General features: G+C 39.5%; 1 protein-coding gene across 1 annotated transcript in view; it reads right to left on the minus strand.

Moving 5' to 3' along the window:
• Positions 1-17,274, minus strand: part of LOC129001408 (uncharacterized) — a 238,255-nt gene that overhangs the window by 146,024 nt on the left and 74,957 nt on the right. The window contains exon 17 of the mRNA XM_054428664.1: positions 4,831-4,938. Coding sequence (XP_054284639.1) covers positions 4,831-4,938 — 108 coding nt within the window. The remainder of the gene's footprint in view (positions 1-4,830; positions 4,939-17,274) is intronic.

Raw genomic sequence — 17,274 nt, forward strand, 5'->3', positions numbered from 1 at the left:
ACAATCGAAATTTACAACTGAGTTGACAACAGCTGATTTTTACTCCATAGAGGCTAAAAACGATTTTTACTCCCTAAATATTAAAAATGCTACTTTAGACCCGCAGCGCATGCATGAAAAAATACTGTTTTTACTGCAGTAAGACAAAAACAATATAATATGAACCCTTGATGACTCCGCTCAATTTTGTGGATGCCTCTGCGAACGCCACCTAGTAGAAATCGCCTTCACGTATTATATATAAGGATGAGAAAGTTTGGATGTATGTATGGATGTATGTTTGTGACAAGTGAACGCATTAACCACTGGGCGGATTTTGCTGAATTTTGGCATGATGATAGCTCACATTCCCAATTAACATATAGGCATATTCTTATCTCAAAAATCCTTTCGGGCTCCGCCCCAGTGGCTCTATAGTTCCCCATGTTAACCTTATGAGTATTCATATTAAAAGGGAATTAAATAATTTAGTCAGCTGTTTCAACATTAAAGTTGGTTCTATGATATGCAAAAGCATTAAAAACTTACAAGGATTACCAACAGGGTGCAGCACTATTATTGAGCGGAGCGAGCGAAGCGAGCGAAGCTCTTATACGTCGACTTTTATGCATTTCGTAATACGCAAACTCCTCCTAGACGGCTGAATCAATCGTTTTCAAATTTTGCATGGTGATAAAGACCATATCGGTGAGTGCCAACATCTATATGGCGTTAAAAAAGTCTCTCAGGAATCCGCCCCACTGGGTCTCAAAGTTTCAATGTAATCCTTATGGAAGCAGTATTTGACACATAAACAAAGACATATGATCAGCTGTTGACTTTTGAATGCAGTAGATAAATAAATAGCTGTTAGCATTATTCCACAGATATTAGAACATAAACGGTGGTATGGATCATAAATATAATCAAATGACGACACGAGCTTGATGTCCGTGACGTAGGAAGTGGTGAAGGAAGTAGTAAAGGCGAGCAGTCTGGAGTGTGGAAACTGTTTAAGACGATGAGATTTAGGTAGGTATCTGCATTCCTAAAATTCTATGGGAAGGGAGGAAACAGGTCCGCGACGTAGGAAGTGGTGAAGGAAGTAGTCAAGGCGAGCTGTCCGGAGTGTGGGAACTGTTTATGACAATTAGATTAAGGTATCTGCATCCTAAAATGCTATTGGAAGGGAAGGAAACAGCTCCGCGACGTAGGAAGTGGTGAAGGAAGTAGTAAAGGCGAGCTGTTCGGGGTATGGGATCTGTTTATGACCATTAGATTAAAGGTTTTGCAATCCGAAAATGCTATGGGAAGGGAGGAAAACAGGTCCGCGACGTAGGAAGTGGTAAAGGAAATAGTCAATGCGAGCTGTCCGGAGTGTGGAAACTGTTTATGACCATTAGATGATGGTATCTACAATCCTAAAATGCTATGGGATGGGAGGAAAACAGGTCCGCGATGTACGAAGTGGTGAAGGAAGTAGTCAAGGCGAGCTGTCCGGAGTGTTGGAACTGTTTATGACAATTAGATTAAGGTATCTGCAATCCTAAAATGCTATTGGAAGGGAAGGAAACAGGTCCGCGACGTAGGAAGTGGTGAAGGAAGTAGTAAAGGTGAGCTGTTCGGGGTATGGGATCTGTTTATGACCATTAGATTAAGGTATTTGCAATCCTAAAATGCTATGGGAAGGGAGGAAAACAGGTCCGCGATGTACGAAGTGGTGAAGGAAGTAGTCAAGGCGAGCTGTCCGGAGTGTGGGATCTGTTTATGACCAATAGATTAAGGTATTTGCATTCTAATAATGCTAAGGGAAGGAAGGTAAACAGGTCCGTGACGTAGGAAGTGATGAATTAAGCAGTAAAGGCGAGTTTTTCGGAGTGTGGGAACTGTTTATGACGATTAGATTAAGGTATCTTTTTGGTATTTACAATCTTAAAATTCTATGGGAAGAGAGGGAAACAGGTCTGCGACGTAAGAAGAGGTGAAGGAAGTAGTAAGGTGAGCAGTGTGGAGTTTGGGAACTGGAAACCGTTTGTAGCAGTTAGATTAATGTATCTGCAATGCTGATATGCTATGAGAAGGGATGGAAGCAAGGCCACGACATAGAAAATGGTGAAAGAAGTAGTAAAGGCTAGCAGTGCGGAATGTGGGCAATGTTTGTGGCAATTAGATTAACGTATCTAAAATACTAAAATGCTATGGAAAGTAATGAAAACAGGTCCACGATGTAGGAAGTGGCTTAGGAAGTAGTAAAGTATAAACATATTGTGAGAACCGTCTGTGGCAGTTAGATTAATGTACAGTATCTTCAATCCTAAAATGCTATGAGAAGGGAAGGAAACAGGCCCCACGACGTAGGAAGTAGTGAAGGAAGTAGTAAAAGCTGGCAGTGCAGAGTGAGGGAACCGTTTGGGCAGTTAGATAAATGTATCTAATACTTAAATGCTATGAGAAGGGATGGAAACAGGTCTATGACGTAGGAAGTGGTGAAGGAAGTAGTAAGGCTAGCAGTGCAGAGTGCGGGAAGTGTATTTGGCAATTACATTAATGTATCTGCAATCCTAAAATGCTATGGGAAGAGAGGGAAACAGGTCCACGACGTAGGGGATGGTGAAGGAAGTAGTAAAGGCGGGCAGTGTTGAGTGTGGGAATGGATTAATGTATCTGCAATGCTAAAATGCTATGGGAAGAGACTGTAGACTTTAGGTTAAAATGATTATGAAGCACGAATCGTTACATATTTCGATGCGTATTCCATAGTTTACAATAGAAATTTACAACTGAGTTTACAACAGCTGAGTTTTACTCCATAGAGGCTAAAAACGAATTTTATTCCCTAAAGAGTAAAAATGCTACTTTAGACCCGCAAAGCATGCACCAATGACGACTGTTTTTACTGCAGTATGATAAAAACAATATAATATGAACCCTTGATGACTCCGCTCAATTTTGTGGATGCCTCTGCGAACGCCACCTAGTTATTTTCTTTAATTTATGACAACGGCTAATTTGCAACCAAAAGGTGAGTGAGTGTAGCGAACGAACTTCATCCTAGAGGCGAGTTAGCGTAGCGAACGAGCTAACCTGAAGGCAAGTGAGCGCAGCGAACGAGCTCCAACCTAAAGGTGAGTGAGCGTAGCGAACGAACTTCTACCAGGACGTGATTGAGCCATGCGAACGAGCTCAGTTATGAAGTAAAACGGGGCAAAGCCCGCGCGTACAGCTGAGTGAGCGTAGCGAACAAACTTCAACCTGGAGGCGAGTTAGCGTAGCGAACGAGCTAACCTGAAGGCAAGTGAGCGCAGCGAACGAGCTATAACCTAAAGGTGAGTGAGCGTAGCGAACGAACTTCAACCAGGACGTGATTGAGCCATGCGAACGAGCTCACTTATGAAGTAAAACGGGGCAAAGCCCGCGCGTACAGCTGAGTGAGCGTAGCGAACAAACTTCAACCTGGAGGCGAGTTAGCGTAGCGAACGAGCTAACCTGAAGGCAAGTGAGCGCAGCGAACGAGCTCCAACCTAAAGGTGAGTGAGCGTAGCGAACGAACTTCAACCAGGACGTGATTGAGCCATGCGAACGAGCTCACTTATGAAGTAAAACGGGGCAAAGCCCGCGGGTACAGCTAGTATATAGATATAGCAGTTTTACAGTATATAGTAACCGCAAATAAATAATAACTAGAGAACCTGGCGCACGAAATCGTGCGCAATTAAGACAAAGGAGAAGAAGGAATTGTATTGATTTTTTATTTGGTGTTTTCTCGTTTCTTGGTTTTGTTGCTAAAGCTGGTTATGGTAAAAGGCCTAATAGGGTTCACAGTTTACCTGCCGTTTTTGCAGTTTCTTTTGTGAAAGTCAGTAAAAGATTCTCTTTTGATTAATTGATGATAACCTAAATGATAAACCAAACCCTCTCGTTCCCACCAACAGTTTTGGCTGAAGTCTGGGACTTATTTGCCAGGTCCCATGATAAATCTTCTTTTTTTCTAGGAAACCCCCTCGTTCCCACCCCCCCCCCCCCCTCTGGCCAATGCAATAATCACAATAATCTACAAATAATCACATCAGATTTTAATAAGGTATTAAGTAAAAGAATAACAAATAAATAAGTGCAGCTGAGGTATTTTGAACATTAAGTATATGGAAAGTTCCCTTTAGAAAGGATTTAATTACAACCTTTAAACAATTAAAGAGACATTTTTGAAATAATAAATAGTTTTGCTTAAGGTTTCTCGTCATGACGAACATTTTAGGTATATGATTTATGGGGGGTGTGACTTGTTGTTTTCTCAAAAGTTCATGGTTACTTTGGGATTTTTATATGGATGTCAGTAATAAATATTTTCTTGTACACTAGTAATCTTGATACTGAGGTCAGATGTTTGATCCATCAAATCAATAATGTTATAGGCAGCTGGTATGGTAAGGTGTAATGTTGGCAAGCTGACTATGCCACAACACTTGTCATTGGGAAGAAAACTATATAGAGGGTATATTACACTCACAGTTTAGGTGATTTTTACCGACATTTTATAACCACTTTTTGTAATTACTACAATTTTTTAAATTAATCTTAAAATTTGTACAATAATTTATGACCAAGGTATTTCTGAAGACCGTGATATTGCAAGAAACCAATCAATGCATTTTGGAATAGTGAAATTTAGTTTTAAGTTAGACATTATAGAACCAATAATGAGTATTCAGAGATATCCGTACACTAGCTTTAAATTACAGAATACGCTTCATACACACTACCTCTCAGACGACAAGCCGTCTCAGTTGTTATAACTGCAAAAAGACCTTCACTTACGACAAAGTTCATAATTACAACCTAATATATACTTGCCTGTAATGACTGTCGTTGTGTCTGTGTTGTAAGTGCTGAGACCTGATTCTGGTTTTGGTCATTTGCAGGGTTGTCTTCGTCTTCTGGTTGTAAAGGCTCGAACGGAGACTGGGGTCCAACAAACATATAGTTTACTCTTTTTATTAACGAAAATTACTTATATAATAAATTTTATTTATCCTGGATGATTGCCTTGATCCAAAATAAAACTTTAAAATTTTGATTTTTATTTTTTAAATATGCTTTTAAATTCAACTGTTTAAATTAAAAAGATTCACTTTGCCGCATGGTTTGCTTACTTTACAGCACTAGTGTGGTAAAGACGGACCAGAGAGAATGTTTCAAGGAGTAAAATTGTAATGCTAAAACGCCAACTTGTCAGCTGGTAACGTCCAATTCAATTGTCGACCTCCCGACTTCTACTGAAAACTCAAACATAACCTAAGAATTATTGAGCCAAACGATTTGTAAACCACGAGTTTCAGGAAAGTATATTGAAAGATCTTGATCAGTCCTATATACGAAATAGAAGTAAGGGCTTGAACGGTTTGTACTAATCTTTTACCACCTAAATTAAAGCCAAGTTACGAAAAAATAATACGTTTGCAAAAATGTTTATTGATTCTTCTTCAATAATAATGTTAATAATTTAAGAGACATTTTATTTTTATTTGTTTTTATTTAAATTTGGTAACTAAACTGTGTCCATACATTCAGTTTTGCCACAAATGTGCAATATTTGTCTATTTTGTACCTAAAACAGTACTTAGGATGTCTTATTCAGCAAGTCAAAATAAACAAAAAACTGTAATATAACATGTGTCCTATCTCATTCCGTTTTCAGTCCATATGTGTGTATGCTTTTTTAACCATTTTTTTAACCTTAACCACTTGAGCCAGAGTGTTGGATTTTTTTAAATGTTCATCTTTTTGACCAATATCTTTGTGAAAAATACCAATAAAAACTCATGAACCGTTTAAAATTGTCGGATTTTAAAAATATTCGATGCCAAATTCCATGGAAACCGTTAATTTTACAAAATATTGGAAAGTGATGTAAAATCTATTAAAAGTTATGCAGATTTAAACAAATCTATATATATAAAATCCAATGTATGTTTGTATATTTGTATGTTTGTATATTTGTATGTTTGTCCTTTATGGACTCCGAAACCGCTCGACAGATTGTAATGAAACTTTTAGGCATTATTAAGCATTATTCAAGGATGGTTTGTGTGAAGTTTGGTGCAGATCCGTCAATAGGGCTCCGCCCCAGTGGCTCTGGAGTTTCCCATGTTAACCTTATGAGTACTCATATTTAAATGGAATTAAAGAATCTTAACAGCTGGTGCAGCTAAACAATTTGGTTCTGTGATGTTCAATAGCATTAAAAAGTTAATAGGTTTACCAACAGGGTGCAGCACTATATTTTTTTTTAATTTGTGAGAACAGCTAATTTGCAACCAAAAGGTGAGTGAGCGTAGCGAACGAACTTCAACCTGGAGGCGAGTTAGCGTAGCGAACGAGCTAACCTGAAGGCAAGTGAGCGCAGCGAACGAGCTCCAAACTAAAGGTGAGTGAGCGTAGCGAACGAACTTCAACCAGGACGTGATTGAGCCATGCGAACGAGCTCATCTTGAAAATGAACGAGCATGTGACATAAAACCACAATAGGACAGGACGACGTCTGTCGGGCCAGCTAGTACTATTATAAAAAAGAGGTGGTTGCTGTATGTGTGTATGTGTGTATGGGAAAAGTAAACTCGAAAAATACTGGTCGGATTGGGCTGAAATTTGGCAAGATGATAGCTCACATTCCCGATTAACATATAGGCATATTCTTATTTCAAAAATCCTTTCGGGCTCCGCCCCAGTGGCTCTGGAGTTTCCCATGTTAACCTTATGAGAAATGGAATTATTGAATCTTAACAGCTGTTTCAATTAAACAAGTTGGTTCTGTTCTATGATGTTCAATAGCATTAAAGTTACAAGGATTACCAACAGGGTGCAGCACTATTATTTCTTTTACATTTATGACAACAGCTAATTTGCAACCAAAAGGTGAGTGAGCGTAGCGAACGAACTTCAACCTGGAGGCGAGTTAGCGTAGCGAACGAGCTAACCTGAAGGCAAGTGAGCGCAGCGAACGAGCTCCAACCTAAAGGTGAGTGAGCGTAGCGAACGAGCTCCAACCTAAAGGTGAGTGAGCGTAGCGAACGAGCTCCAACCTAAAGGTGAGTGAGCGTAGCGAACAAACTTCAACCAGGACGTGATTGAGCCATGCGAACGAGATAATCTTGAAAATTAAGAAGTTAAACGGGGGTTACAGCTAGTATTTTATAAGCTTACTTTTGTCATATAATTCCTTTCTATCTGTACATTGAAACATCTGTTCAAATGTTTAGAAATTGTTTTTGTTTACTTTGATGTTTTGGTTCATATTGTAAACTTTTATATCATGCTAGATTCTTTGTTCAATAAAGCCTAACTAAAGGTTATTTCGTTTATAATGGTTTTATTCATTAAATCTACAACAATTTATTGACCAAAGAAGATTTTATTAAAATATACATCAATCTTTTTTCATGGAACGAATACTTAGACCTGGGGCCCATTTCATAATAAACTACAAGTTACAAGTTACAACTTGTAACTTGTAATTTCCATTATATTTGCATTGGACGATCAGCTGATTTACTAATAATATTAGTTTGTACTTTATTATGAAATGGGCCCCTGAAAGATTTAATGCCAATCCTAATGAAGTCAATGCAAGTCAAGATTGGAAACATTGGTTTTACACTTTTGAAAATTTCATTGAAACTAGTAAAATCAGTGAAGAACTGAGGCTTAAAGTATTGACCAATTTCATTTCACCATCCGTTTATGAGTATGTAAATGACTGTGAAACATACAAACAAGCAATTGATGTGTTGAAAAAGTTGTACTTGAAACCTGTCAATGAAATTTACGCACGTCATAAACTTAGAATCAGAAGACAAGAGACTGGTGAGAACATTGATACTTATGTAGAATCTCTAATGCGCCTTTCCAAGGATTGTAACTTTAAAGCTGTAAGTGCTGTATCTAGTAGAGATGAATACATCAGAGACACTTTCATTGATGGCTTGCTAGTACCTCATATTCGTCAACGATTGTTGGAGAGCTCTACTTTGACTTTGGATGAAGCAGTTTCTCAAGCCAGATCGCTCGAACTTGCTAAATATCATTCCGAACAGTACAACTTAGAGAAGTGTTTACCAACCATTAACGCTGCAGCTTCAAAACCTATTGGTGAAAAGAATCGATACTTGTCTAGTCCTGATCCAAGACCCTCTTCTGCCGAACCAGAATCATATCCATCTCAAGAAAATATAGCGTGTTCACTCAATCAGACATGTTACTTCTGCGGCTTTAAGAAACACAACAGAGCTGCTTGTCCAGCTAAAGAAGCTATATGCAGAGGATGCGGCATTAAAGGTCATTACCAAAAGGTATGTAGAAAATCCAAAACACCAACTTCTACAGTAAAGGCATCAGTCCATCAGTCAAATTGTATTGCCTCAGTACCATCGTGTTTGAGTAAAGCTGTAGTCCCAGTACAATTAAATGGAGTCGATGCATACGCTCTTATAGATACTGGTAGTTCTGGTAGTTTTATCAATCAAAGCTCAGCACTTAGATTCAACATCCCTGTCATTCTATGTAATGGGGGAGAGGTATCAATGGCTTCCACAACTCTGCGTTCTTCAATAAAAGGGTACTGTAAAATCAATCTTAAATTGCAAGATCATACTTACAAGAATGTGGTCTTCAGCGTACTTACAAACTTATATTCTGCCATTATTATAGGACATGATTTTCTAAAAAGACACTCAAGTTTACAAGTTCAATTTGGAGGAAAAGAGTCTCCTCTCAACATATGTAGTGTAGCCTTAGCTAATGTTGAGCCAGTAGAACTATTTGGTAATCTATCTCCGGATTGCAAGCCTATTGCAACAAAATCTCGAAGACACTCAGCAATTGACGAACAGTTTATTGAAAGTGAAATTCAATTACTGTTAAAAGAGGGTATTATTGAAGAAAGCAGGTCTCCATGGAGAGCACAAGTCCTTGTTGTTTCATCAGATAACCACAAGCGGCGGATGGTTGTGGATTATTCACAGACAATTAATCGTTTTACAGAACTTGATGCGTTTCCTCTCCCTAGGATTGACATAGTCAACAAAGTAGCTTCATACAAAGTTTATAGTTTTATTGATCTTAAGAGTGCCTATCACCAAATCCCAATAACAGAAAATGACAAACCTTACACGGCATTTGAAGCTTGCGGGAATTTGTACCAATTCACACGAGTGCCTTTTGGAGTTCGTAATGGTGTCCCTGCTTTTCAACGTACGTTAACCAACATAATCACTTATGAAAAACTTGAAGGTGTTCAAGTCTATCTGGATGATATAACAATCTGTGGCAATGATCAGGCTGAACATGACAGGAACTTGAGCAATTTCATGAAAGCTGTTTCCAAATATAATCTTACCTTGAATAAACATAAATGCAAGTTTTCTACAGCTGTGATCCATCTATTAGGTTATGTAATCAGTCATAAATCAATAAGACCAGATCCAGATCGTTTGCAACCACTTCGAGATCTTCCCATTCCAACCAACTCAAACTCTCTTCACAGAGCTCTTGGTATGTTCTCCCACTATTCACAATTCATTCCTAAATTTTCTGAGAAGGTGAGCTGTTTAAACAGAAGTTCATTTCCACTGAATGAAGAAGCTAAATGTGTATTCCAAAGACTTAAAAAAGACATTGTTAATGCAGTAACTTCTTCGATTGACTGTGATGGGTTGTGATGGGGTGTTGAAACTGATGCATCAAATCATGCAATAGGAACAGCTTTGACTATTGATGGTAGACCAGTAGCGTTTTTCTCTAGAACACTAACAAACTCGGAACAGAAACATTCATCTATTGAGGAAGAAGCATATGCAATAGTTGAGGCTTTAAGAAAATGGAGGCACTATCTCATAGGCAGACACTTTCGCCTTATAACAGACCAACGATCTGTAGCATTCATGTTCAGTGATCGGAATGCGAGCAAAATCAAGAATGATAAAATACTGTAATGAGATGGAGAATTGAGTTATCTTGTTACAAGTATGAGATCATTTACAGAGCTGGAAAAGAGAACAAAACAGCAGATGCTTTGTCCAGGGTGTGTTCATCGATGAAAGGAAGTTTATCAAACCTAGTATCACTACATGACGCTTTATGTCATCCAGGAGTGTCTCGAATGTATCATTGGGCTCGAAGTAAAAACTTATTCACTGGATGAGATCAGGAAAGTAACTTCCTCCTGTCGAACCTGTTTAGAGGTGAAACCTCGATTCCACAAACATGAAGGACAACTTATCAAAGCTACTCAACCATTCGAAAGACTGAATATAGATTTTAAAGGGCCACTTCCATCCAAAAGTAGAAATCGTTATCTTTTAATAGTCGTAGATGAATACTCTCGATTTCCATTCGCATTCCCTACTCAAGACACAACTGCTAGGACTGTTATTCTGAGACTTTTCTCAATGTTTGGAGTACCGGCTTATATTCATTCTGACAGAGGTTCATGTTTTATGTCTCAAGAGCTAAAATCATTTTTATGTTCACTAGGAGTTGCTACCAGTCGTAAAACAGCTTACAATCCTCAGGGTAACGGACAAGTTGAGAGATATGTTGGTATTATATGGAAGACAATCGAACTATCACTTAAAAGCAAAAATCTGGACATATCTGATTGGGAAAAAGTACATTTAGAAGCTTTGCACTCTATCCGGTCGTTATTGTGTACTTCAACAAATACAACACCACATAAAAAAGACTATTTCTCTTTTCTAGAAGATCTAGTAATGGAAAGACAACTCCCTCGTGGCTCATGAACCCAGGTCCAGTGCTCATAAAACGGCCTGTCAGGAGCTCAAAATACGAACCACTCGTTGAAGAAGTACTGCTCCTTGAGGGGAATCCTGAGTATTCTCACATAAGATATGCAGATGGCCGTGAAACTTCAGTGAGTTCCAGGCATTTAGCACCTGTAGGAGAAGTGTCATGTCATGAAGAAGACTCAAACTCCAATCTACGAGATGAAGAAGACTCAAACTCAAATCTACGACATGAAGAAGGCTCAAACTCAAATCTACAAATAAATGAAAGAAGTTCTGAAGTTGAGGTCGAATCTGAGCCTATCTTCCAAGAAGAAGACATTTTGAATCAAGACCATGTTCCTCTAAGGAGAAGCTCCAGGAGTAAACACGCGCCTTTGTATTTAAAAGACTATGTCAGCTAGGAGGGGAAGAATGTCATATAATTACTTTCTATCTGTACATTGAAACATCTGTTCAAATGTTTTGAAATTGTTTTTGTTTACTTTGATGTTTTGGTTCATATTGTAAACTTTTATATCATGCTAGATACTTTGTTCAATAAAGCCTAACTAAAGGTTATTTCGTTTATAATGGTTTTATTCATTCAATCTACAACAACTTTGTACAAAGAATAACTTAGAAATTAGTTTTATGTCTTACCATACCTTCATCTTTCTCAATTTAAACAATGTTATTCGTTGTACAAACTAAGCTTATAAAATAGACCAATATATTGGTCAATAAGATGAACATGTTTACAGAATTACAACGATGTAGATCAAACAGTAAAGGAGTTATTAATGATTTTGTAAAAATCACGTACGGACAGACAGACCGATAACGGAATGAGATAGGACACATGTAATTACATTTCGTGTTCGTTTTGACATGCTGAATAACGTGACGAAGTTTGTTCATATGGTTGCAAGACACCCTGTTGTAAGAATGCTGCTAGCAGTACCTATTCCCTAAAAAAAAGTAACAGAAATAATTCAGGAAAGGTAATATTCATCCATAATATGATCAAACAACTTTACTGTGAAAAAGAAGAACTGAACCTGATTGCCTACGACATCCACCTACAATTTTTAAGATTGTACGGACTAATCACATAGAACCTACTACATGAAGTCGTCAGTGAAGAAGTTGAAGACGCCATGGACCGGAAATATTTACGGATAAACGACAAATTAGCCAAGCTCGTAGAGAAGAATGCACCTAATGAAGACTTGGTTAGGAACAGTACAGGACACAAATTCCAGAAGAGAGTCATCAACCTTACAGATATTCAATTCAGTGAAGAAGAAACTAAAGTACTGAACAACGGAATGAAGTACAATTTCCCAATGAAGAAGAAGGACGACAACGAACTGCTAGCTACAAATCACTCAGAGACGTAGACCATTATGCCGTTCGGAAGGAAGTGACAGCCAAAGCTTTCACCAGCCAAGGACACATAGATCCCAGCAGAAATGAAGAACTGAAGACGTGCAACAAAATAAAGAAGAAACTGGAAGAGAATGACGCAATCATTGTGAAGGCAGACAAAAGCATCGCCATCGTAGTGCTCGGAAAAAAGAATATGTAAAGAAGACTGAAGATTTCATAAAAGAAAATAACTTCAAAGAGCGGAAAAAGGATCCGACGTAGAGGTACCAAAAAGAGCGTCCGACGTCGTGAAGAGATGCACCAGAGTGATTCCCGAAGAGTGTCGACAGAAGATGAACATCCTAAATTCCAAAGCGCCCGTGATGAAAGGGATACCGAAAATACACAAGAAGAATGTACCCATCAGACCCTTAGTTAACTTTAAATGTGCTCCTACTTACAATGTTTCAAAATTGTTAGCAAGTAAGCTCAGCAATGATTTAGAATTAGAATTTATATACAATGTAAAGAATAGTAATAAATTTGTTGAACGTGTGAAAAATATAGATGTAGAGACGAATAGTAGGCTAGTCTCATTTGATATCGCAAATCTGTACACCAACATACCTGTATCTGAAACTGTAGATCTTATGTAAAATGTAGGCTTTACAAAATAGTTTAGACAATGAATATGTCAATCAGATTGTAAAATTGCTTGTGACTGTTTTGAAACAAAATTATTTTAGATTTAACAATAGATTTTACGAACAAACAGATGGTTTAGCTATGGGAAGTCCACTTTCGGCCATTTTGTCAGAAATATTTTTACAGAATCAGGAAAAATAAATGTTAAAGAGTTTAAGAAAGACCCATGATGTAAAACTGTATGTTAGATAAGTAGACGACATTCTTGTTATCTTCAGACAAGATTGCCTTCTTCTTCAAGATGGCTTACTCTCATGTTTGATCGTTCACAACAGCGAGTTTTCACTGTCTGCTTTATATAGTTTTGTGAACCTATTCTATCTTTGGTATATCCGACTTACCTCCTGCATGGGTGAGCTTGGTGTTGATGTCTGCGTGACAGCCCCATTAATTGAATTAACGAGATAACAATCTCATTGATAATCTAACCTCCTATCAACAAGAAGTATCATTCTGTTATCTGTTTCATTTCCCTCGTTCCCGCCGGCTAACTCATATTAACATCGTCTGCAAGAAACGCCTGGAAACCGCGCATTTTTTTCTCCACGGCCTTCTTGATCAACATTCACCCTACACGTGGGTATACTATAACCAAGTGCTATACCTCTTAGCAAACACTTTGCGCAGAAAATCTTTATTCGGGGGTGAATTGAGTAGCTCCCTGTTTGGCTTTGCCACGTCAACACTTTCCACTCTTCATAACTTAAGCTATTTCATACTATCTATACATCATGTCTAATTCCTGCCCTATTTGTGTCAAAGTTGTTTTGGACTCCGAAGAGGGTGTATGCTGCGATGAATCCTGTGAACGATGGTTCCACCGAGAATGTCTTGAAATGCCGAAGGCTGAATATCAGCGTATTAGCAGTGACAGAGGAATAAAGTGGCGATGTGCAAGAACCGATTGTAAGTCAACCGATGATCCCATCAACGGAAAATTGGATACAATACTGAATATGCTGTCATCTCTTGCCAAAAAACTGAGTTAGCGAATGGGCTTGAATCGATCAAAAATGATCTTGACAAAGTCACTACAAAATTGGAGGACATTGAACCACGTCTAAGCAAAATGGAAGCTGAAATCTCTAATATTAAAAATAAAGAATAATCAATTGATGATCAGATATTGGAAGACCTTGTCTCAGAATGCAGTGAACGCAAAAAGCGCTCCAAAAATGTCATTGTACTCAATCTCCCAGAACATTCTCAGGTTCCCTCTGACTCTCTGACAGCCTTCAAAACCCATGATGCCAATCTCGTCAACTGCTTCTTGAGTTACATAAACTCTCAGGTTCCTCTCTCTGATGTCCGTCACTTTAGAATTGGACGTAAAGTCCGAGATAAATGTCGCCCTCTTGTGATATGTTTACCCTCAGAAAGTGATGCGATTAATATATCTTCAAGAACTTTAATAAGGAAGGTTTGCCTGATAACTTAAGTGGCATATCTCTCTCTCATGATCGTACCCCACGTGAGAGAAAGCATCTAGAACAGCTTCGAGCCACTTTGAAATCTAGGATTGACGCTGGAGAGGCAAACCTCACCATAAAGTACGTCAACGGAACCCCTGTTATAGTTTCAAAAAACGTGTAATCACCAACGGCAAACAGAAAACCCCCATCAAAATTTACTGTCAAAATGTTAATGGCTTGCGATCTAAATTAAAAGAGCTGAAAACAATTTATCATCTACTGTCAATGACATTATTCTGCTCTGTGAGTCGAACCTTTCTTCGGACATTTTAGACTCTGAAGTCGTTGGTGATACCGATTTCTCTATTCATCGATGTGATAGATCGTCAACAACCAGTAATAAACATTCCGGTGGTGGTGCTTTGATTGCTGTTAGAAATAACATACCAAATAGACGCCTCTACACAAGCTTTAATGTTGAATGTGTCTTTGTTTTATTATCTCTGGGGAATAATACCGATCTTCTACTTGCTTGTGTCTACATCCCACCTTCAAGTCCTCTATCTGCATACACTGATTTCTGTGATGCTGTTGCCGACATTGCAGAGGTATCAAACTATCCTCAGAAGATTTTCATCTTTGGTGACTTCAACTTGCCTGGATACGACACTGACCTTGTAACCCACGGCCTTCCTCAGCGTGCTGGTGAACAACTTAGAGACATGGCAACCGCACACTCTCATCACAAAGTTAGTCATGTCCGCAATAATAGAGGCGTGTCTCTGGATCTCATCTTTAGCTCGGATCAGGGTATGCAGGTCACCAAAGCCACCGATTGCCTGATTGAGGCCGACATTCATCACCCTCCTTTGGCTGTCACTCAGACGGACCTCTGGCTCTCCCTCACTCCCGTCAGCTATATGGGCCCTAACTTACGAAAATGTGACCTTCCGTCTGTTTTTGCCACGCTGCAACGAACCGACATGAGCTTCGTCGACCAGGAAATTCCGATGGAAGACAAGTTTAGCCGTTTGCAGAGCATCCTTGGCAGTGCAACCACCTGTGCGAGTCCACTTAAAAGATTCGGCATCACGCATTTCCCAAGATGGTTTAGTGGAGAGCTCAAAAACCTCATCATACAGAAGAAGATTGCTCACAGGCGTTATAAAAGCAGCCTTAATCTTGCCCATTACTATGAGTTTGCCAATTTGAGAGGTGCTTGCAGGTCTTTGTCCCGAGAATGCTACAAGCGCTATATGTACAATGTAGAAGCGAACCTATCCTCGAACCCTCGAGCTTTTTGGGGAGTCGCCAAAGCACAGAGGAAAACATCTGATATACCTTCCCATATTTATCTCGATGGAATCGAAGCCAAGAATCCTCAAGAGAAATGTAACCTATTTGCCACTTTCTTCAGTTCAGTATACTCACCGTCTTCACGCTCCTCTAGTACTCATGACTATCCAGTCTTGAACTCCGTCAGAACTGTAAGATTTAGCAAAGAGGAGATCAACCTGAAGTTGGAGTGCTTGGATATCAAGAAGGGAGCTGGCGATGACAATATTCCCCCTTCAGTTATTCATTACTGCCGTTCCCTTCTTGCTGGGCCCCTCAAAACACTTTTCAATGAATCGTTAGAGAGAGGTGTGTTTCCTGAGGCGCTGAAGAGTGGTTATATCACACCAATAAATAAGGCTGGTGACCCTGCTGACACAAAGAACTATCGTCCAATAATCATCCTGCCTGTCTTGGGTAAAGTCTTCGAGAGCCTCGTGTTAGACAAGCTCAACTTTCACATCTCAAGCATCATTCACCCGTCTCAGCATGGCTTTGTACGAGGTAGATCTACAGTGTCCAACCTTCTGCTATTCCAAGAATATGTCCTGGCTGCCTTCCGGAAAAGTAAACAAGTTGACGCTATTAATATCGATATGTCCAAAGCGTTTGACAGAGTAGATCACTCCATCCTACTATCTAAGCTTGAAGGATATGGTATTGTTGGCCCGCTGTTGTCTTGGTTGTCCAGCTATTTGCAAGGTTGCATGTTGTCAGTGAGAATTGGCCCATCTAGATCACCCCAGTTCTCTCCATCTTCTGGGGTCCCACAAGGTTCATTGCTGGGCCCATGTCTCTTTAATGTATTTATCAACGATCTCTTGGACGTGATCTATGTCGACGCTCTACAATTTGCAGATGACCTGAAAATATTTACAGAAGTGAGATCACACGGAGATCATCAGAAGTTGCAGCACAGTCTTTCTGCAATCGAGGAGTGGTGCGGTGCTAATGGCATGTCCGTCAATCCCAGCAAATGCTCTATGATAACATTCTGCCGATCAAAGTCTCCAGCTGAATACCAGTACCTGATCTCGGGTATTCAAATCCCAAAAGTCAAGAAAATAAAGGACTCGGGTGTTTACTTCGATAGTGACATGAGCTTCTCAAGCCACATTGACATAATCTGTAGTAAGGCCAGTAAAATGATCGGCTTCATCACACGCTTCTCAAGAGGAATCAACAGCCCAATTGCTCTTCGATCAATCTATTGTGCACTCGTCCGTCAACTTCTTGAATACGCCAGCCCTGTATGGTCCCCTTACACAGCCCTGGCCAAAACCAGACTGGAGTCTCTGCAGCGGCGCTTCATTCGTTTGGTCGGAGTTCGACTTGGCTATGTGTACTTGGATGTGCATGTTGATGAACTGTCTGAAACATTGAAACTCCATCCCTTTGCTCTGAGACGTGACGTGGCAGATGTGGTATATCTCCTGAAACTCCTGAACGGTGATGTACGGTGTGCAGACCTCTTGTCTGAAATGTTCTTCAAAGTACCATCAAGTACCAGGTCCCATGGACTTCTGAGTCGCCGCCACCACTCTACCAACTACGACTACTACAGTCCTCTGGCTCGCTTTGTAAGACTGGGAAACCAAGTGGCGTCGGAGTGTGACCTATTCTTTGACAGTCTTCAACGGGTCCGTAAGTGTGCTCTCGAGCTCCTGACTGGTTGAATCCTACTGAAGTTACAGAAT

The sequence above is a fragment of the Macrosteles quadrilineatus genome, unplaced genomic scaffold (genome assembly GCF_028750875.1).
Source record: "Macrosteles quadrilineatus isolate MER2022 unplaced genomic scaffold, UCM_ALF_1.0 Scaffold_8__2_contigs__length_117827958, whole genome shotgun sequence".
In the NCBI taxonomy this organism is placed as follows: Eukaryota; Metazoa; Arthropoda; class Insecta; order Hemiptera; family Cicadellidae; genus Macrosteles; species Macrosteles quadrilineatus.